At 36.3% G+C, this 23,620-nt stretch overlaps 1 protein-coding gene across 1 annotated transcript in view; it reads left to right on the forward strand.

The window, feature by feature from the left end:
- Positions 1-23,620, forward strand: part of DDX10 (DEAD-box helicase 10) — a 312,278-nt gene that overhangs the window by 262,516 nt on the left and 26,142 nt on the right. The window contains exon 17 of the mRNA XM_086339093.1: positions 18,699-18,835. Coding sequence (XP_086195219.1) covers positions 18,699-18,835 — 137 coding nt within the window. The remainder of the gene's footprint in view (positions 1-18,698; positions 18,836-23,620) is intronic.

The raw sequence follows: 23,620 nt of genomic DNA on the forward strand, positions 1-23,620 counted from the left end.
AGTATATAGCCTTTGGGCCTGTCCTCTTTTGCTTAGCAAGTCACATTTGAGACTCATCCATGTTGTTTCAGTCCTTTACATTGTTGAATAATATTCCATTTACCAAACTATTTACTATTTGGTTTACAAGGTAGTCTTTTTAAAAATTTATGTGTTTTTAATTGAAGGATAATTTCTTTACAATATTGAGTTCATATTTGCCATACATCAACATGAATCAGCCATCAGTTTTAAATTTGAACTACCTGCCTTAGATACTGTGGTTCTAACACTGATATTTTTATAACCTCAGTGATTTTTGTAGTTTCAATTATATTCCTTTGTGTGTAATCTTTTCTATTTTCCTAATGAATATATTGTTTCCTAAGGAAATTTAAATCTATTTCACATTTTTGCCTATGTTAGAATCAGGTTTGGAGAAAACAGAAGAATACTTTACTTAAGAAGGGTAAGACCACCAAATTGTCAGAATGTCTTGCCCCAGTGTGCACATGTTGTTAATGATGATCATAGGCATTTTTGTATACATCTTCACATGCTTTTCTCATTTAATACTCACAACAACCTTGAGTGGTAGATGTCAATGTTTGGATTATACAGATGAGGAAATAGAAGTTCCCTGAGTTAATCATATTCCTAAGGACAAACAGCCAGCCACTGGTGGAGCATTCAAATTGGGGTCTTATAATCCATTTTATATTAAACTCATTTGTTTATTTGTAAACTATTTGGCTTAATGAATATGAGTTTCTTTGTTTGAGTGGTCATCTTCATAGCATTTTAAAAATCAGTAAAATTTGTTGTCTGAAATACTGGGGAAATGTGAGGTCCTAGTTAGATTTCTGTTTAGTTCAAGTATCCTTAAGGATACTTTCATATTTTCCTTCCTTAGACATTTATATAAAGTAAAAAGTTAGTCATTAATACATATGCATAGCTATTAATTTGAAAATGGCTTGTACATATTTACTGGAGAGGGGAATGGCAAACACTTCATTATTCTTGACTTGAGAACCCAATGAACAGTTTGAAAAAGCAAAGAGGTATGACACTGAGAGATGAACTTCCCAGGTCAGTAGGTGCTCAGTATGCTACTAGACAAGAATGGAGAAATAGCTCCAGAAAGAATGAAGAGGCTGAGCCAAAGTGAAAACAGCACCCAGTTATGGATGTGACTGGTGATGGAAGTAAAGTCTGATGCTGTAAAGAACAATATTGCATCGGAACCTGGAATGTTAGGTCCATGAATCAAGGTAAATTGGAAGTGGTCAAACAAGAGATGGCAACAGTGAACATCGGCATTTTAAGAATCAGTAAACTAAAATGGACCGGAATGGGAAAATTTAATATGGATGACTGTAATATCTACTACCGTGGGCAAGAATCCCTTAGAAGAAATGGAGTAGCCCTCATAGTCAACAGGGCTTCCCTTATGGCTCAGCTGGTAAAGAATCCACCTGCAATGCAGGAGACCTGAGTTCAATCTCTGGGTTGGAAAGATCCCCTGGGGAAGGGAGAGACTACCCACTGCAGTATTCTCCTCTGGGGAATTCCATAGACTATACAGTCCATGGGGTTGCAAAGAATCGGACACTGAGCAACTTTCACTTTCACTTATAGTCAACAAAGAGTCTGAAAAGCTGTACTTGGGTGCAGTCTCAAAAGTGACAGAATGATCTCTGTTCATTTCCAAGGCAAACCATTCCATATCACAGTAATCCAAGTCTATGCCCCGACCACTAATGCCAAAGAAGCTGAGGTTGAATGGTTCTATGAAGGACCTAGAAGACTTTCTAGAACTAACACCTAAAAAAGATGTTCTTTTCATCATAGGGGACTGGAATGCAAAAGTAGGAACTCAAGAGATACCTGGAGTAACAGGCAAGTTTGGCCTTAGAGTACAAAATGAGGCAGGGCAAAGGCTAACAGAATTTTGCGAATAGAATGCACTGATCATAGCAAGTACCATCTTCCAACAACGCAAGAGACGACTCTACACATGGACGTCACCGGATGGTCAGTACTGAAATCAGATTGATCATATTCTTTGCAGCAGAAGATGGAGAAGCTCTATACAGTCAGCAAAAAGAAGACCAGGACCTGACTGTGGCTCAGATCATGAACTCCTTACTGCAAAATTCAGACTTAAATTGAAAATCTATAGGAAAGCTACTGTCAGAAAGACGACCCAGAGGGATGGTATGGGGAGGGAGGAGGGAGGAGGGTTCAGGATGGGGAGCACATGTATACCTGTGATGGATTCATTTTGATATTTGGCAAAACTAATACAATTATGTAAAGTTTAAAAATAAAATAAAAAAGAAAGATAATAAGTGGATTCAGCAAAATTGCAGTATACAAGATCAACATGCAGAATTCATTTGTGTTTCTGTACACCAGCAGTGAACAATCTAAAATGGAAATTCCATTCCATTTACAATTCCATTTATAATAGCACTTAAGAGAATTACATACCTAGGGTAATTTTAGTTAAGGAGGTGAAAGACTTATGCACATTCTGTATATGTGAAGTTATTATTATAATAAAGTTATTATTATTACTTTTAGAAGTAAGTCACTAAGTACAGCCAACACTCAAGAGAGGAATAGGCTCCACCTTTTGAAAGGAGAATTATCAATAATTTTTTAACATATTTTATTAAATACTATAATGACAAGGGAAGAACATGAGGCAGCCCTCTGGCATCCTGTAAACATCTATCTTCATTTGGGTAGTGAGAATATAGGTGGAAAGAAAATATATGTGCATGCATGTATATGTGAATTTTCACTGAACTGAGTGTGTAAGATTATGGGCTTTATGTAATACCTCAAAAAAAAGTAGATACATACAGCAGCTATTGGAGAAGGAAATGGCAACCCACTCCAGTATTCTTGCCTGGAGAATCCCTTGGATGGAGGAGCCTGGTGAGCTGCTGTCCATAGGGTTGCACAGAGTCGGACATGACTGAAGTGATTTAGCATGCATGCATGCATTTGTTTATTATTATGAGAAGAATGGCAAATTAGACTTATAATTTTTATTTTATTTAGTATCTTATTTAGTGTAACTTTCCTCTGAAAAGAAGAGAACAAGAAACAAAGATGGTCAATAATGGAATGTACTATTATTTAATAGACTGTTATGTAATTGAAGCATTGTCTGTATCCCATTGGGCTCTGTGAGCTAAACAAGTGATTATTCAATTTAGGAAGAATAGTGAATTTTTCACAAGGCAAATTTAGAAGAAGTTTTATACTTACTAAAAGTCTTACTAAGATTAAAATGCTTAATCATAGTCTCTTCTGTCATGCTGTGTTTCAGATTAAATTCTTCTTTATAGTAATGCTCAGCACACAGTAAGGATGTGGTAAATAGTTGTTGAATATTCCAAATTCTGAAGATCCTTCCAAATTTGGGATTTGCTTTTAGAGCTTTGAATATTCATGTGCAAGACCTTTGGCTGCTATTCTTAACTATGGTCACTTCCTGTATTATTTATCTTCTCTCCATAGTCTTTTAATCAAATATTCCTATTCTTTTAGAGTGCTTGGAAAAAATAGATACTCAAGGAACTGGGCCAAGTTCTACTAGATTTGAGAGAAAAATTCTGTTTAACAGGTGGCCTTTGGGTCATTTATTCTACATGTTCCACCTGGATATTGCTTTTATCTTTTCCCAACATCCTGCATTCCCTCTTTCTTCTCAGATTCCTATATGGTTAGGTGGCCAGAGCTCACTTGTGTTGGCTTCCTCTGATTACTCTATTTTATAAATGCTGAATGTTAGAAAGGACAGAGAGGTTTTTGAGCAGAACTCCCATAATTATAGAGTCCAGAATCCCTGATCAGAGTTGGAGCTTTTACTTGTAATTCAGCCAGTATATATTAGAAGTGCAAAAGAGAAACACCTTGGCCAGATATCACAGTGCCAAATATATAAATCAGTATTCAGCTAAGGCCCAATATCACTATTATAGAATAAATTTCTAGGAGACAGAAATTGAAAATATTCAAAAATATTTTAGTTAGTATTACAACATTATTATTAAAATATGAAGGGGAATCAGGCTATTACAATTTGGCATTATGGTGCAAGAACAGTAATTTCTCAGCACTCTCAGCTGCTCTTGGGCTTACCATTCTGTACATTTGCCTTAGTGGGTAGATGTTCATTTTTAACAGGCACATTTAATAATAGTATTAATCTTTTTGTGCTCATAATTCAGAAAAAATGTTTTCAATAATTTCTTCTCTGAGTATGTACGTGGGATTTATAGCTTTGGTAAATCTCAAAAATCAGCCTGTCCCTAACTATTGATGATGGTTGCTATATATCAGAATTTTTCACTTATATTTCCAAACTATATACAATGGAATATCACTCAACCCTTTAAAAAAAATGACATATGCCATTTGCACCAACATGGATGGACCTGGAGAGTGTCATACTGTGTGAAGTAAGTGCAACAGAGAAGAAGAGAAATCGATTGACATCCCTTATATGTGGAATCTATAAAGAAATGATACAAATGAACTTACAAAACAGAAACAGACTCACAGACTTTGAGGATGAGCTTATGGTTGCCAAGGGGAAGGATGGGAAGAGGGGATAGTTACGGAGTTTTGTATGGGCTTGTACACACTGCTATATTTAAAATATATAACCAACATGGACTTACTGTATATAGCACATGGAACTCTGTTCAGTGTTATGTGGCAACCTGGATGGTTAGGGGGAGAATGGATACATATATATATATGACTGAGTCCCCTTGCCATTAACCTGTAACTGTCAAAACATTGTTTGTTATTTGGCTATACCCCAACACATAATAAAAAGTTTAAAAAAAATTCAAAACTATGAAAAATTTACATTCCAATCCCAAAGAAGGGCAATGCCATGAATGTTCAAACTACTGTACAATTGCACTCATTTCACATGCTAGCAAGGTAATGCTCAAAATCCTTCAAGTTAGGCTTCAACAGTATATGAACTGAGAACTTCCAGATATACAAGCTGGGTTTAGAAAAGGAACCAGAGATCAAATTGCCAATATTTGTTGGATCATAGAGAAAGCAATTCCAGGAAAAAATTCTGATTCATTGACTATGCTAAAGCCTTTGTGTGGATCACAACAAACTGGAAAATTCTTAAAAGAGATGAGAATACCAGACCATCTTACCTGCCTCCTGAGAAGCCTGCGTGCAGGTCAAGAAGCAACAGTTAAAATGGACATGGAACAACAGACTCATTCCACTGGGAAAGGAGTACATCAAGGCTATATATTGTCACCCTGCTTATTTAACTTCTATGTAGAGTACATGATGCAAATTGCCAGGCTGGATGAATCACAGGCTGGAATCAAGATTGCCCAGAGAAATGTCAACAACCTCAGCTATGCAGATGATACCCCCCTAATGGCAGAAAGTGAAGACAAACTAAAGATTCTCTTGATGAGGGTGAAAGAGGAGAGTGAAAAACCTGGCTTAAAACTCAACATTCAAAAAACAAAGATCATGGCATCTGGTCCCATCACTTCATGGCAAACAGATGGGGGGAAAATGGAAACCATGACAGATTTTAATTTCTTGGGCTCTAAAATCACTATACACTGTGACGGCAGCCATGAAATTAAAAGATGCTAGCTCCTTGGAAGGGAAGCTATTACAAACCTAGACAGCATATTAAAAAGCAGAGACATTACTTTGCTGACAAAGGTCCGTATAGTAAAAGCTGTAGTTTTTCCAGTAATGATGTTCAGATCTGAGAGTTGGACTATAAAGAAGGCTGAGTACTGAAGAATTGATGCTTTAGAACTATGGTGCTAGAGAAAACTCTTGAGTCCCTTGGACTGCAAGGAGATCTCAATCCTGAAGGAAATCAACCCTGAATATTCATTGGAAGGACTGATGCTGAAACTGAAGGTCCAATACTTTGGCCACTTGATGTAAAGGGCTGACTCACTGGAAAAGACCCTGAAGCTGGGGAAGATTGAAGGTGGGAGGAGAAGGGGGTGACAGAGAATGACATGGTTGGGTGGCATCACTGAATCAATTGACATGAGTTTGAGCAAACTCTGGGAGATAATGAAGGACAGGGAAGCCTGGTGTGCTGCAGTCCATGTGGTCACAAAGAGTTGAACACAACTTAGAGACTGAACAATAACAAATGCTTGCTTAGAAAGTTGTGTTGAAATATTACTAGTGAGAACAGAGTGTTATTTGAATACCTCATTTTCTCTGAAATTTTCTTCACAATTTTTATATTCTTTCTTAGAGTCAAAAATAGTTTATCTTGTGTTTTGGAATTTTCCCTCCTTGTGAAATTTTGAGGTGTCAGAATTGACATTCTGCTTTTAATTCATACAATATGGGGAGATTGCTTTTTAAAAATGGAATTTTTAAAAGTGGGATTATATAACCAAAATATAAATGCAGTCCTTAAAGCTTATTTTTATGAATGCTATATGGCATATAGGAAGGCAGTAAAGATAATTCTCTGTATTTAAACTGATTTCCTCACTAACACATAGACTGACAAGCAAGAATGCCCACTCATTCCTTAATCCATTACGTGAATGTAGCTTCCACCTCCACTTCTTAGTAAAGTGGTTGAAATGGAGTCTCATTCCCTTTCATTTTGCAAACATTTAAGGTCTTTGCCCTAACAAAATCTACTATGCCATTAAGGGATGATCTCTTACTTTTTGTATAGTATAAGGAAATCATCTATTCTCCATCACTTCGCATCAGCCCTCCTCTCCATTTCTGAGAAATGTTCTACAGTTTTATAGCTTTGTTTTTTCTTTTAGTAAAGCTTCAAGAGTATTATACTTCTTATTGAGATACTTTGTGCTCTCTCAATTTTAATAGAATTTCGTTTTTGCTTTTGCTGTGAATGCTCTCAGAAAAAGAGATAAGGGAAATACAGCATGTATAGCATCATATTTAAGGATATGTTTATGCCTCTTTATGTTGCCTATCAGAGTAATTTTATGTAATATTCTAAAGTTTTAAACTTCTTAAATATAAGACCCTAACTCATTCATTTTTGCATACCTATTATGGGCTAAGTATACTAAGCACTCCAAAAATGGTTATTAATTCAAGCTGAAGGGAGTGCTTGAGGTTTCTGTATTTTTTGAATGAATGTAATAGTCATGAGTTTGATCATAGTTGTCTATAGAAATAAGCAGATTCTTTATGTATGTATAAACCCTCAGTGTGTGTACAGACTCTAACATGAAGTTTTCTTTAAGCCCAAATACTTTAAACTTTATACTTGAGAAATCTGAAATATTAATAACCAACTGTTATTAATAAAAACCATCTGATTAATAAATTTTTATTAATAAAAATTTCATATCAGATTTCTAGTGTTACACCCTTATAAGTACTTACTTATATACTCAGTAGTTAATAATAAATAGTACTGTATTCCACTTTAATATTTTCACATTAAATACCTATTTATCAAATATTGAGAACCTGTTCTGTGTTTTTAACTATAGTAGTGAGCATTGTTAAAAATGTTCACAGAAAACAGTTTTGGTGATGGAAACTTTAACATTTCATTAATTAGACAGTCTCCTTTTGGAGAGTTGCAAAACAGGGCAGAAGGCAGGAGGTTTTTATAGGATGAAGAATAAAGAACAAGGAAGAGAAAAATTGAAGATATCTGATTGATTGGGGCCACATAATCATAACCTTGTTTGGAGTGAAAAGGACCAGAACTGACTTGGCATTTGGGGATTGTCTGACTGGACATAGAGCATTTCTGGTCAGGTGGAACTTTACGGGGATATGGAAGTTGTCTAAGTTTGGTTTGCTGACATGGCACTCTCAGCAGAGCATCTCTGTCTTAGGCCTAGAAATTTATTTCAGTAGTGATAACACAATGTGGCCTCTACTCTCTTAAAACTTACTGCCTAGGAAAGGATGAATACAATGAATTCACTCTAAGTATAAGCACTTAAGAGAAATTCTACAGGATGTTTTACTAAGGAGGTGATGTTTAGAAATGTTTAATCTGATATGTGAATACTTAAGTTAACCAGTTTGGTATAATAATATGTATTTGGTCTTTGCCCCTGGTTCCTGACAATGGAGTCAAAAGTTTTAGCCCATGAAGTTTCCTAAGTGATGGAAATGTCTTCCGTTGTTCATAGTCAACATGCTTTTAAGCTAATGAAGTGACTCAGGGTGGGATCTCTAGATAGCTTCAAAGTGGGGACTGGTCATTAGAAAGACCAAGCTCATGATGGCCCTGTCCCCTTTCATGAGAAGAGGTGAGCCTGGAAATTGAGTTACAAGAACAGTTGAACAAGATTCTGCGAATTTCCAGGTTGGTTAGTGTTTTGATATGCTGGGAAGGTGACCCACTTGTAGAAGGCATGACAGGTCTCCACCCCATCCCCCCTACATACTTTACCCTATGCATCTCTTACATCTGACTATTGCTGAGTTATATCCTTTAAGTAAATAAGCTGGTAATCATAAGTAAAGCACTCTCCTGAGTTCTAGAGAATTGTCAGACCTCAGGAGGCGTTATGAGAATCCCTGAATTTGTAGTCGGCCGGGTAGAATTGCAGGCTACTTGGTGACTGCATTTTGCAGCTGGCATCTGAAGTATGGAGTCTTGTGGGACTGAGCCCTTTACCCACGGGATCTGTGCTAACTCTGCATACTATCAGAATTTAGTTGAATTGATAGACACTCATTTGACAATGAAGACTTAGTATTGAAAAGAAACCACATGTTTGGGGTCAGAAAACACTACAAACCAGACAAAGGGAAGTAGAAGAAGATTCTAGTAGAGAAGTAGCAAGTATGCAGATTCTCAGGTGGGACAGGTCTTGATTTGTTCCAGGATCTGAAAGTGTGGCTTCAAGGGTTGTAAGCAGATGATAGACAAGATCAGATTTGAAACTTATTTTTTAAAAAATTTCAAAGACAGCACTTGACTTGACACTCCAGGATGTCTGGCTCTAGGTGAGTAATCATACCATCGTGGTTATCCAGGTCATTAAGACCTTTTTTGTACAGCTCTTCTGTGTATTCTTGCCACCTCTTCTTAATATCTTCTGCTTCTATTAGGTCCATAACATTTCTGTTCTTTATTGTGCCCATCATTGCATGAAATGTTCCCTTGATATCTCTGATTTTCTTGAAGAGATCTCTAGTCTTTCCCATTCTATTATTTTCCTCTTTCTTTGCATTGTTCAGTTAAGAAAGCATGGCATCCAGTCCCATCAGTTCATGGCAAGTAGTTGGGGAAAAACTTGAAACAGTGACAGACTTCATTTTCTTGGGCTCTAAAATCACTGCAGACAGTGACTGCAGCCATGAAATTAAAAGATGCTTGCTCCTTGGAAGAAAAGCTATGACGGACCTAGACAGCGTATTCTTTGCTGACAAAGGTCTGTATAGTCAAAGCTATGGTTTTTCCAGTAGTCATGTATGATGTGAGAAGTTGGACTATAAGGAGGGCTGAGCACTGAAGAATTAATGCTTTTGAACTGTGGTGCTGAGAAGACTCTTGAGAGTCCCTTGGACACCAGGGATATCAAACCTGTCAGTCCTAAAGGAAATGAACCCTGAATATTCATTGGAAGGACCGATGCTGAAGCTGCTTTGACCAGCTGATGCAAAGAGCTGACTCATTGGAAAAGGCCCTGATGCTGGGAGAGATTGATAGCAGGAGGAGAAGTGGGTGACAGAGAATGAGATGGTTGGATGGCATCATCGACTCAATGGACATGAGTTTGAGCAAACTCCAGGAAATAGTGAAGAACAGAGAAGTCTGATGCACTGCAGTCCATGGGGTCACAAAGAGTTGGACATGACTGACTGAACAGCAACAACAAATGACAACACAAAATTGGAGTGGTTAGAAGAAGAATGGTTACAGGGAGACTGATTAGGAAGCTGGTTGCAATGTTCCAAGGAACAGAGAGGAACGATGTGGGAGACAAGGGTGGTAAGAGTGGAGATGGTCACATACAAGATGACGCAGAAAGCTTATGTGTCTTTTGAAGCTTATAAAATATTCTTATTTCTGAAGAAATAATTATACAGGTAGTAAATTCAAAGCTTTGTTAGTGAAAGTTGGGATTCAGGTGATGTAGGAGAAGACCTAGCATATGTACATATTTGTGTGACCTTGGTTAAGCTGTTTAATCATCTGAATCACATTTTCTTAATTTTGAAAATGAGAACAATCATTCTTTTTCTTCCTACTTCATAGAGTTTGAAGATGAAGTAAGGTAATGTGTGTCAGAGCACTTCATAAATTTGTAGGAGAATGTGGCTTCTGCTCTGTATTTCTTCTTCTCATCAAAACTGAAAGCAATAAAAGCTAGTTGGATTACATTTCTTTCTTGGATATTTTCATCTGCCCTACTTATAATTGAGTCCTTATTTCAGGAACAGTCAGTTCATAGAGGTGCCCCTGATCTTTTTGTGTGTATGAACTACATTAATTTCTCAGTCTTAAAAGAGGAGTGTGGGGTGTGGGTGTAACTGTAGGGCTTCTTGTTTCATTTTGAGCTGGGAGGGAGAAGGGAGTGATTAGTCAGCAAGGGAGGAATTGTTGCAACTTCCAACCTGGCAGTACCTGAAGAGAGAGAGGCTTGTTGACAGCCCAGATCCAGGTTGCATTCTGCCAGTTGTTAAACATTTAGCAGGGCTAGTGGAGTCAATTCATTGTTGATTAGATGCTCCCCCGAAATAGAAGAATGTGGCTTTCAGTTTAGTGTTTGTGTGGATAACTATCCTAGAACAGTTATTTTTATCATCAGGGCAGAGACCTTGTCTTATTCACTGCTACATCCCCAGTACCTAACAGTATACCTGTACTGTGTCTCCTTAATAAAATCTTGTTGAAGGAAGACATTTTTGGTAAAGCATCTTCATAATATTTACTAAACTTTCTTAGATCATACTTAACATGTACAACTATGCTTAGGAACTTTTTTTTTTTTTTTTGATTCTCTGAATCAGTCTGATTCTCTGAAATGTACTATATATATATAGCCATGTGGTCCACAGAGTCTAGTTGATTCTCCCTTCTTAACATCTCTCATACCTATTGCCCACCTCCATCTCCACTGCCACTTCCTTCATTGAATCCCTTGCCTTACCTGGATTGTTGTATCTGTAGTTTTAAACTGATATCCTACTTTCAGATCTTATATACTCCAACCTCCCTTCCCATTGCTGCCAGAGTGCAGCATCTTTAAGATACAAATTTTAGTCTCCTGTATTTGAGTATTTAAGGATACTTAAATACTTCCCTTTTACTTAGAGCAATGAGTTTCCAGCTGTGATGGTCTAACAGACTGATACATCACAGTCACCTGCAAGGTGATAGATGTGTCATAGTATCTGTGCCGTCTCTCATGAAAAAGTCCAGAGAGAGATAAAAGCCATATTTATATATTAGCTTTTAAATGGTTCATGGAATCACAAGGATAGAGCAAGACAGAGCAGCTAAAATGTCCAGTGTCCATTGTTATTTTTTTGCTACTTTATATAACTAAAAAGAGCATACTTCTAAGCTAGATTTTGCCAGAAAGACACTCAGTACTTTTTTCTAGAGTGTTTTCATCATGGAAATACCCTCTTTCCTTAGTTGCTTTTATTTATGCTTTGTCAGTTTGTTGTAGATGATAGGTTTTGTTTATTTTTAATAGCTTAAATATGGCAACCCACTCCAGTATTCTTGCCTGGAGAATCCCATGGACGGAGGAGCCTGGTGGGTTACAGTCCACGGGGTTGCAAAGAGTCGGACATGACTGAGTGACTTCACTTTCACTTTTCACTTTATTAATAGAGGCATGTTGTACCTGTTAATACAAGTATTATACATTTTTATAGTTACATATTTCTAACCCTTCAATGAATGAACTAAAAGAAAAAAGATCAATATGCATATGTCTTTATCCATCATCTCTATACTTCTAGTAGGGTGAAATTGTGTTTCTAAAAGGAATTATTGCCAACTTAAATGTATTTGTTATTGTCATGAATTGAGGAGTATAATGCAGTACAGACAGTATGGTATAGTATCAACAGTGGATCTTCTTATAGATCAGGAAATAGCAAGACCTGAATGTTGGTAGTTCAAGAGAGTCATGGTAATACAAGTCCTAATAATATTTTATCCCTTTAAAAATAAATTTTCATCATTTTGAATTAGTATTTTCCTTTTATCAAATAGATAAACATGTACAATGGAATATTGAGTTTATTTCTTATTATATTATACTTATGAAGGCCACTTTATAGTAAATTTTAAAGGAGCATATTCAGTGATTTTAGGTATTAAAATACCTAATAATAGCTGAGTACTGTGGGTTAGAGAGCATTTGCAGTTTGAATCCAGGCAAGGTAATTCTCTATTAGAATGGAAATCTAATAATCCTCAGAAAAACCTAAGAGAATTCAGTGTTTCTATAATACATTATCTACAGTGTCTAGTTTTCTACAAAAATATAAAACATGTAATTAAGCAGAAAATTGTGACCCATGGCCAAGAAAAAATAGTCAATAGTCAAAATTAGTCAACAAAGCCAAAAGCTGGTTCTTTGAAAGGATAAATAAAATTGATAAACCATTAGCCAGACTCATCAAGAAACAAAGGGAGAAAAATCAAATCAATAAAATTAGAAACGAAAATGGAGAGATCACAACAGACAACACAGAAATACAAAGGATCATAAGAGACTATTATCAACAATTATATGCCAATAAAATGGACAATGAGGAAGAAATGGACAAATTCTTAGAAAAGTACAGCTTTCCAAAACTCGACCAGGAAGAAATAGAAAACCTTAACAGACCCATCACAAGCACGGAAATTGAAACTGTAATCAAAAATCTTCCAGCAAACAAAAGCCCAGGTCCAGACGGCTTCACAGCTGAATTCTACCAAAAATTTAGAGAAGAGCTAACACCTATCCTGCTCAAACTCTTCCAGAAAATTGCAGAGGAAGGTAAACTTCCAAACTCATTCTAGGAGGCCACCATCACCCTAATACCAAAACCTGACAAAGATCCCACAAAAAAAGGAAACTACAGGCCAATATCATTGATGAACATAGATGCAAAAATCCTAAACAAAATTCTAGCAATCAGAATCCAACAACACATTAAAAAGATCATACACCATGACCAAGTGGGCTTTATCCCAGGGATGCAAGGATTCTTCAATATCTGCAAATCAATCAATGTAATACACCACATTAACAAATTGAAAAACAAAAACCATATGATTATCTCAATAGATGCAGAGAAAGCCTTTGACAAAATTCAACACCCATTTATGATAAAAACTCTCCAGAAAGCAGGAATAGAAGGAACATACCTCAACATAATAAAAGCTATATATGACAAACCCACAGCAAACATTATCCTCAATGGTGAAAAATTGAAAGCATTTCCTCTAAAGTCAGGAACAAGACAAGGGTGCCCACTTTCACCACTACTATTCAACATAGTTTTGGAAGTTTTGGCCACAGCAATCAGAGCAGAAAAAGAAATAAAAGGAATCCAAATTGGAAAAGAAGAAGTAAAACTCTCACTATTTGCAGATGACATGATCCTCTACATAGAAAACCCTAAAGACTCCACCAGAAAATTACTAGGACTAATCAATGATTATAGTAAAGTAGCAGGATATAAAATCAACACATAGAAATCCCTTGCATTCCTATACACTAATAATGAGAAAACAGAAAGAGAAATTAAGGAAACAATTCCATTCACCATTGCAACGGAAAGAATAAAATACTTAGGAATATATCTACCTAAAGAAACTAAAGACCTATATATAGAAAACTATAAAACACTGGTGAAAGAAATCAAAGAGGACACTAATAGATGGAGAAATATACCGTGTTCATGGATTGGAAGAATCAATATAGGGAAAATGAGTATACTACCCAAAGCAATTTATAGATTCAATGCAATCCCTATCAAGCTACCAACAGTATTCTTCACAGAGCTAGAACAAATAATTTCACAATTTGTATGGAAATACAAAAAACCTCGAATAGCCAAAGCGATCTTGAGAAAGAAAAATGGAACTGGAGGAATCAACCTACCTGACTTCAGGCTCTACTACAAAGCCACAGTTATCAAGACAGTATGGTACTGGCATAAAGACAGAAATATAGATCAATGGAACAAAATAGAAAGCCCAGAGATAAATCCACGCACATATGGACACCTTATCTTTGACAAAGGAGGCAAGAATATACAATGGATTAAAGACAATCTCTTTAACAAGTGGTGCTGGGAAATCTGGTCAACCACTTGTAAAAGAATGAAACTAGAACACTTTCTAACACCATATACAAAAATAAACTCAAAATGGATTAAAGATCTCAATGTAAGACCAGAAACTATAAAACTCCTAGAGGAGAACATAGGCAAAACACTCTCTGACATACATCACAGCAGGATCCTTTATGACCCACCTCCCAGAATATTGGAAATAAAAGCAAAAATAAACAAATGGGACCTAATTAAACTTAAAAGCTTCTGTACATCAAAGGAAACTATTAGCAAGGTGAAAAGACAGCCTTCAGAATGGGAGAAAATAATAGCAAATGAAGCAACCGACAAACAACTAATCTCAAAAATACACAAGCAACTCCTACAGCTCAACTCTAGAAAAATAAATGACCCAATCAAAAAATGGGCCAAAGATCTAAATAGACATTTCTCCAAAGAAGACATACAGATGGCTAACAAACACATGAAAAGATGCTCAACATCACTCATTATCAGAGAAATGCAAATCAAAACCATTATGAGATACCATTTCACACCAGTCAGAATGGCTGCGATCCAAAAGTCTACAAATAATAAATGCTGGAGAGGGTGTGGAGAAAAGGGAACCCTCTTACACTGTTGGTGGGAATGCAAACTAGTACAGCCACTATGGAGAACAGTGTGGAGATTCCTTAAAAAACTGGAAATAGAACTGCCTTATGATCCAGCAATCCCACTGCTGGGCATACACACTGAGGAAACCAGAAGGGAAAGAGACATGTGTACCCCAATGTTCATTGCAGCACTGTTTATAATAGCCAGGACATGGAAGCAACCTAGATGTCCATCAGCAGATGAATGGATAAGAAAGCTGTGATACATATACACAATGGAGTATTACTCAGCCATTAAAAAGAATACATTTGAATCAGTTCTAATGAGGTGGATGAAACTGGAGCCTATTATACAGAGTGAAGTAAGCCAGAAGGACAAACACCAATACAGTATACTAACACATATATATGGAATTTAGAAAGATGGTAACGATAACCCTGTATGTGAGACAGCAAAAGAGACACTGATGTATAGAACAGGCTTATGGACTCTGTGGGAGAGGGAGAGGGTGGGAAGATTTGGGAGAATGGCATTGAAACATGTGAAATGTCATGTATGAAACGAGATGCCAGTCCAGGTTCAATGCACGATGCTGGATGCTTGGGGCTGGTGCACTGGGACGACCCAGAGGGATGGTATGGGGAGGAAAAAAAAAAAATTAAAAAAAAAAAAAAAAAAAAAGGAAACTCTTGTTAGCCCAGATTTGAATGTATCAAAGATTTCAGTGCAGCTATTTTAAATGGTAAAAGGATTAAGAGAAAACATGTTTGAAGAATTAAAAGAAAATATAGACATGTGAATAAACAGGTAGGTAGCCTCCCCAGAGCAGGAATATAACCCATGGAAATGATGGAAACAAATATAATCAAAACAAAAAGAAACGTAGCCTTAGACCTGAAAGCACAATTACTGTAAAGTTTTTGCTGGGTGGTCTGAAAAATGGTTGAAATTGTCAGGAAAAAAAAAAAACCAATAGCAGCAGACCTGGTGCCTCAATAGAAATGACCCTTTGCAAAGAACAGAAAGAAAAAAGACTGAAGAAAAATGAGCAAAACTAAGAGAACTGTGAAGTAGTCTAATATGCAGTGTTTTGCAATCATGGAAGGAATGGTGAGAAAGAGGCATAAAAATATTTGAAGAAATAATAGCCAAAGCTTCCCAAATTTAGTGTAAAGCATTGATGAATCTAAGAGGATTGTAGAACCTGAAGAAAGATGAATATAAAGGAAAACCTTTCTTAGACACATCATAGTCTAACTGCTTTATGATAAAGAGAAAATTTTGAAAGCAGCCAGAGGAAAACAAGATTTGTTGCTTACATGTCAAGGGAAAAAAAAAAACTGAAATTATTTCTTGCTAATGAAAAGTCCCAAACATTTAAGAAAAAAATTATGCTGTGTGCTCGGTCATGTCCAACTCTTTGTGATCCCATGGACTGTAGCCTGCTAGGCTCCTCTATCCATGGAATTTTCCAGACAAGAATACTGGAGTGGGTTGACATTTCCTACTCCGGGGAATCTTCCCGACCCAGGGATCGAATCTCTGTCTCCTGCATCTCCCTGCATTGGCAGGCAGATTCTCTATAATGCCACTAGGAAAAAATGAGAATTTTGGAAAACTTATATCCACTAATAGCTTTCCAATACTTTGAAAGACATTTTTAAATGATACTGATTAATATTAAGAAATATGATTTTAAAAAATATTGTATACTTGAAATGTGTTAACGTTTGAAGAACCACATAAGGAAGACATGGATATTTTAGTGAATCATTATTTTCCAAATGACCAATGCACAGTGTTATGAAATCATTCACTGATTAAAAAAAGATTCATTCAAAGTGCAAAGTAGACCTATGGATTTTAATGTAACAGGATGTAGAAAGTGTCTTAATAATGGCTTCAGATTCCGCATTGGAACGACTTTTTAAGAAACTGACATTCATCGATACTTATTGTATAATATCAAAGGAGAAGAAAGAACTACACCTATCTTAAAAGGCTACTAAATGACTTTTCCCTTTCCCATCTCTGAGAGACTGGAATTTTCTGCATATATTTCAACCAAAACAACATATTGAATACAAAAGCAGATATAAGAATCCAAATACCCTTCTTCTGAGCCAGACATTAAGAGATTTGTTTAAAATGTAAAACATAGTTCTTTTGTTTTGGAATTTGTAGCTATTTTCATAAAACACTATGTTAACATATGTTAATATATAGTGATACAGAGATTATTATTATTGCTTTTAAATTAATGAATTTTTTAAAATTCTGAGTGTAAACTTCTAATACAGTAAATGATATTAGATATAATCCACGTTAAGACAAGCTCTTTGGACCAAAAAAGCTTAAGATTTATTGGGTTGACCAAATAGTTTGTTCAGAAAACCCAAACCAATTTTTTGGCCAACACAATACTTTGGTAATTCTCTGTCTGCACCTTTTAGATAGCAGATTCCTTTGAGAGCATCAGACTGGAAAATTGGAATATCTTGTAACTTGGGAGATTAGTGTTCTTCAGTACATGATGACATTCAGTTTTTGTTGATATCCTTGATTATTTCAAGTGGACCATATAGTAATATGTTGTTGAGTGTGCTGCTTACTGCCTCTAAGGGCAGCCTTTTCTTTTTCCCTTCTGATACTTGTTTCCAGACCCTTTATTTTTAGCAGGGAATTTTACCAGGAAAGCAATAAGGGACTTTTACAGTGTGACTAATCCTTATTTTCTTTACTTCTACCTCCTTTTGTTATGTTTAGAGGTTATCAAGGGAAAGCTGTTCAAAAAGTGTTAGCAGACTTCAGGCTTCAGTAGAGGCCTACACAGTCAATAGCCGTGATATTCTGAGTCGTTACTCAGTTTCTGAGAAAGAACAGTAAACATTTGAAATCAAAGAATCATTGAATCATATGGTGTAAAGAAAATTTATAAAGTGTACCCAGTAAGAGAGATTAATCCAGAATTGTTATTTAGTCCTGCTTACTGCTTATAATCTGATAAATGCATGTGACAATGTTAGTTTGTATTTCTTATCTACCAGGTGACAAAACCAATTTGCCAAAGATAAATTTGTTATAAGGGATGTTCATTACATAAAATGTGTAGTAAATTTATTTTAATTTTGCATTACTTTGGTCTTTGACAAAAATAAACCATTGCAGAACAAAGTAAAAAAAGCCTGCCTACCTACCTACTTACATGAAACTATGAAACTGGATAGTTTCAACTTTCTGTATCTTGGTATTCATCCTATTTTTTTTTCATCGTTCTTAGTGACTTTGTATACTTACTTTGAATTTAGAAGGTCCCTTACTATTAATGAGCTTGTAAAGATTTGATTGTCATTTTAAGGCTTATTGTGGTTATAAAATTATCAGGCAAATGTTCCTGTATGCTCTCATTTGGCTTTTTATATCTTTACCTAATATTTTTGGTAGCCTTGAAATTTGCATAGTGAACAGGAGCACTAAAACAGATTTATTTTATACTTTTATTTACTTGATAGTTGAGTAACTTGGAAGTAATTAAACTGTCAAATTTTTCCTATATTGCATATAAGGGACTTAATAATGATTTACTTTTTGAATCATATTTTGTTTTACTTTTGAAATGATGTGGTTTTTTTCCCTCAGTGCAGATGATTATGGTTCTGAAAGTCACATAGAGGCCTTCACCAGAATAGAAGACTTCTAATTTGAGGATCTCAATTAGCAGTATTTATTTGGGGCTAGAAACTTATTTATTATTTATTTATCAGCTGTTTTCTTAAACCACAGTTTTCCTTGTGTTTTCTTAGGCTAGAGATGAAGAGGAAGCCTTTCTGGATTGGAGCGATGATGATGATGATGGATTTGATCCAAGCACACTTCCAGATCCAGATAAGTACAGAAGCTCTGAAGAGTCAGATAGTGAAGATATGGAAAATAAAATCAGGTATGTTTTTACTGTTGGTAACATTAAGACTAGGAATCTTCTCCTTTTAATAAATTCAAAAGATGTGTGGAGACAAATATCTCATGCTCTTCTCATTGTTTTAGAGGCCCTTCTACTGTTCATACCTGTTTAACAGATATATGGGTGATAAAGAGTTGTATCTTTTTCTTGGTCTATTCTTTTCTTCTCTCTCTTTTTGAATCTTTATGCTTAAGTATTTGATCCACTAGGATATATTTATTGCAAACAGAGATAAGATTTTATTTCGATTTACTGATGAGATTATTGTTAAAAATTATCTCTGAATTTTTAAATCACATTCTTTGATATAAAAGTAAGAAACACATAAAATAATGGACAACTCATATGTAAACAGCCCTCTCTCAAATGTGGACTTATTTGTTGCCATGCCAAAAGCAGAAATGTAATGAATTGAATGACCTGCTCAGCACTTGTTTTCAGAGTACGATGTATTAGGTTATATTGCAATTCTGTTGATTTAGAAGTTGAGAAAATTGAACTGCATGGACATTCTAAATCAATGAGCCTATTTAGGCACAAGGAGGATACTAATGCTGGATGAAGTTAATGTGATTGAAGGGGAGAGGAGACTGGTTGGAACCCCTCAAGTGCTAGTCTGAAAAGTTTGAAGTTGAAAAAAATAGGCCCCAGAGAGCTATATAATCTGGCTTTAAGCATTATAAAGAGGTCTCAAAAAAGATTATCCCCTTAGAGAAATGATACAGCGAGATCATTTCATTTACTCTTTATTTTAATCTGTGCTCATCTAGACATAGAATTATTTTATAATAGTGAAAATGACCCATCCAAAATGCAGTCTTCCCATGTGATGCCAGAAACTTGAGATTTTTACTGTTGGACAACTCGGTTATGGATATAGTAGTGCTCCTAACCCAAGAAGCATCACAGGTGAAAACAGTTTGTTAGGATTTAGAAAAAATATGTAAATGATAAGGGTTAAATAATTTAGGTCCAGAGCATAATGTTAATCTTTAGAAATTGACCTCTAAGAGTAAATACCTGCTTCAGAGTTTCTTGGTGCACATGTCCAGACCTTGATGAGCTATCAGTATGGTTAAATTTGTTGCCCTTTTTATTCTTATATAAATGCCCTTCTTTCAGAGTGATTTCTGGGATCTCCATTTCAATAGGTGGGGTTTTAACACACATGACTTTATATCAGTAACTTCCAAATGCTCTGTGTAATTTTTCTCTCTGAAGGGAAATTTAATTGGTTCTTACAGTTTGTTATTTGGCCATGTTTTCCATATCTCTCTAACATAACTTGAAAACATAGGGCCAACTTTTGAAGTCATTGGTAAGATGACAGCAGTCCTTCTGTATCTGATTTGTAAGGATTTTTTTTCTAACATTTTGGGTAACTTCTGAGTTGTCCTTAATCTTCAGACAGCAGACATTTCGTTTCATTCTTTTGGCATTTCTTACCTTCTTAGTGACATTTCTCTCCTACCTCCTAGTTAATATGACTTCTTCTCTAATAGTTTCACATTTCATCCTTTTAATTAGCCTGTAAATGCTTTGTAGCCAGAAACTCTTTTTATATCAACACATTCAGCTCCAGTCTCTACTCATCTCTCCAACATTAATGTAATAGGCACAGAGAAAGGCCCTGAAATAGTTGCATTGATTAATTAATTGAGAAAGGAGATTTATAGAGTAAAAGAGAAGTATAATGGTAAGCAACTATACAACTGATCCTAATAGCTTAAATGAGACAAGAAATGATGGAATATGTTGTTGGAGAACTGGAAGAAGCCAGGTTCAGATAGTGTAGTGGTGATGGACAAGACAGTAGGAATACCTTGAGAGATGCCAAAGCATCTAATTCAGTGGCAAGGGTTTAGATGGGAAATATTTTTTTTGTTATTTCATGTGTTTAGTTTTGGCTGTGCTCAGTCTTCACTACTCTTCGTTGCAGTGGACGGGTTTCTCACTGCGGTGGCTTCTGTTGCTGTGGAGCACAGGCTCTAGGGTGCACAGGATTCAACAGTGTGGCTCCTGGGCTTTAGAGAACCAGTTGTGGTACACAGGTTTAGCTGGTTCATGGTGTGTAGGATTGTCTTGGATCAGGGATCAAACTCATGTCTCCTGCATCGGCAGGTGGATTCTTTACCACTGCACCACCAGGAAAGCCCCAGATCGGAAATATTTAAGCATTATGTAAAAATTAAAATAGTTTTAAGTGCAGGCATAACTGGAAACTACACTAGCAGAGATTGAAAGGAATTGCAAAACTTTGGTTTTAGGCCAAAGAGAAATTATCTTTTGTTGAAAAGAATATCAACAAAGCCTTTATTCCATTAGTGCCTTTAGGGGCTTCCTAGAAGTTTCATCTTCTGTATGAGCACAGTAATTGTCTAGTCCAACCGCCTCCTCTCAGATGAAAAAAACGAGCTTTCAAAGGATAAAATAATTTGTCTGTGATCACAGTACAAGTTAAGGACAGATCAGTGTAATCTGCCAGAATCAAATTGATTCCTTGGTTCTAAGACTCCAATCAGCTTATGTAGAATTACTCAGGCATTAGGAGAGATAGCTCAGGAAAACTATATCGAGACAAATGTAATGTTATTTGACTGAAGATCTGATCCATGGACTAATAGGATAGATTGACTGGACCATGGTTTCCCAGCCTCAGCACTGCTGACATTGTGGCCCAGATGAGTCTTTGTTTTGAGGGGTTTGGGGTGGCTGTAGACTGTTTAGCATCATCCTCTACCACTAGCACCTCCTCAGTTGAGATAAGGATTATTCTCAGACATTGCCAGATATCCTTCGGGGAGGAAATTCTGTCACAGTTGGACAACCAGTGGACTAAACCCCAGAATGGCAGAACGTATCACTAGTGCCTTAATTGCCCAGTCCCTCATCCAAGGTGGGCTTTGTATTCTGTCCATTTAGCCCTAGCAGTCCTTCTCAGACAGGGCCATCAATCATTTGGGATCAGTATACAAGATAAAACCTGTTTTCCATTCCTGGTCTAGAGGGCAAGGTTTAGGGTAATTTGCAAGTAATAGTCTGCATGGGAAACTTACACTCTCATTTTCTCTTCTCTCTTGAAATTACTTTAGTGGCAATGAATAAAGATACATGTAAACTAACAACCACATTGTTTTAAATAAGAGAAGGTATTCACAAGTAAATTCACACTGCACTAGAATTTTGACAGTAGTAATTGCTTCTGCTGTGCGTAATGATAGCACCAATACAATCTCCCTGTATTGTTCAGTTTTGCTATATCTTGGTTTCTTTGCCTCTCATGAACATGACTAAATGCTAAGATTTTGTGACATTAGCTTTAGATGATCCTCCTGGCTTGTTCACCGGGTTTATTTGGTTCACAGTTTCTAGCTTCTACTCAATAATTGCAGCAACAGCTAGTGTTCCCGCCTCTTGGTCACCCTCACTGCCACTGTTCTCTGGATATTAATTATCATTTTCAGATACAAGTTTGTATGGGGCTGGATATACCGGTTAGAAAGTGGCTTTTAGTCCCAAACTAAATAGTACAAGCTAATTTCTTTGAAAGTTCCCTTTGTGTATTTCTTTTACCTTCACTTTGGTGACACTCATAGATATTCAGCTCAAGTAACGATTTGGTCTCTCTACTTGGAAAGACACTTGTAGGAAACAGGCAAAGGAGAGCCACATTTAGTGGAGGACAACTGACCTTGGGATCAATAATTCCTCTTCAGGAAGATCTGATAGAATTTTAAAGAGTCTGTACATCTGTCCTTCTCAGCTTGGTATTTAGCCACAGTAGAATTTAAACCCTCCTTAACCCTCTCTAGAATTATCAGAATTGTCATTTCTATCACTGAAATTCAAAAGAGATTCTGATACATGAATCAGCTCCTTTAAATTCTCATGACAAAAAGATGTCTTGCTTATAGTATGCTCAATTATATGACCCTTAGTTCCTTTTGAGGGATTTTAAAAATAAATGCTGCTGTTAATAGCTCCATTTATCCACAGAAACAGAGCTATGAAATATAGGGAGTGGGTAATCTACCTATCGTATAGAAGAATGTCAGCTGGCTAGTCAGTAGCAGATGCCTGAACTCCATTGGCAGCTCTGAACTTTTGTGTGCTGTTTTTAAAACTAGGTAAGGAAGAGAGAGCTTGCTTTGATGATCTCTGATTTCTTTTCTTTTCTTCTTCTTCCATCTTACAATTGGTCCAGGCTGTGTTTTACTCGGTGGCTTTCATTTCTGATTCCTTCTATAGAATTAGCATAGGTAGAATTAGTATAAAATGCTAGGATTTCTTGTTGTTACTGTTATTAAAAATAGAACAATTTGGTAGAAAACCTGGCTCTTTGTTGCTGTGGACTTTGTGACATCAGAGAATTCATTGGTCTCCTGGGAGTTACATGGAATCATGTATTCTTATCTCCAGTGTTTTGTTTTTGTTTTTGTTTTTTTACTTTACAATATTGTATTGGTTTTGCCATACATCAACATGCATCCGCCATGGGTGTACACATGTTCCCCATCCTGAACCCCCCTCCCACCTCCCTCCCCATACCATCCCTCTGGGTCATCCTAGTGCACCAGCCCCAAGCTTCCTGTATCCTGCATCAAACCTGGACTGGCGATTCGTTTCTTATATAATATTATACATGCTTCAGTGCCATTCTCCCAAATCATCCCCCCCCCCGCCCCCGCCCCACCTAGAGTCCAAAAGACTGTTCTATACATCTGTGTCTCTTTTGCTGTCTCGCATACAGGGTTGTCATTACCA

Source organism: Bos grunniens, chromosome 15 (genome assembly GCF_055505025.1).
Source record: "Bos grunniens cultivar Pamir isolate PY7600 chromosome 15, Bosgru_T2T1.0, whole genome shotgun sequence".
Classification (NCBI taxonomy): domain Eukaryota; kingdom Metazoa; phylum Chordata; class Mammalia; order Artiodactyla; family Bovidae; genus Bos; species Bos grunniens.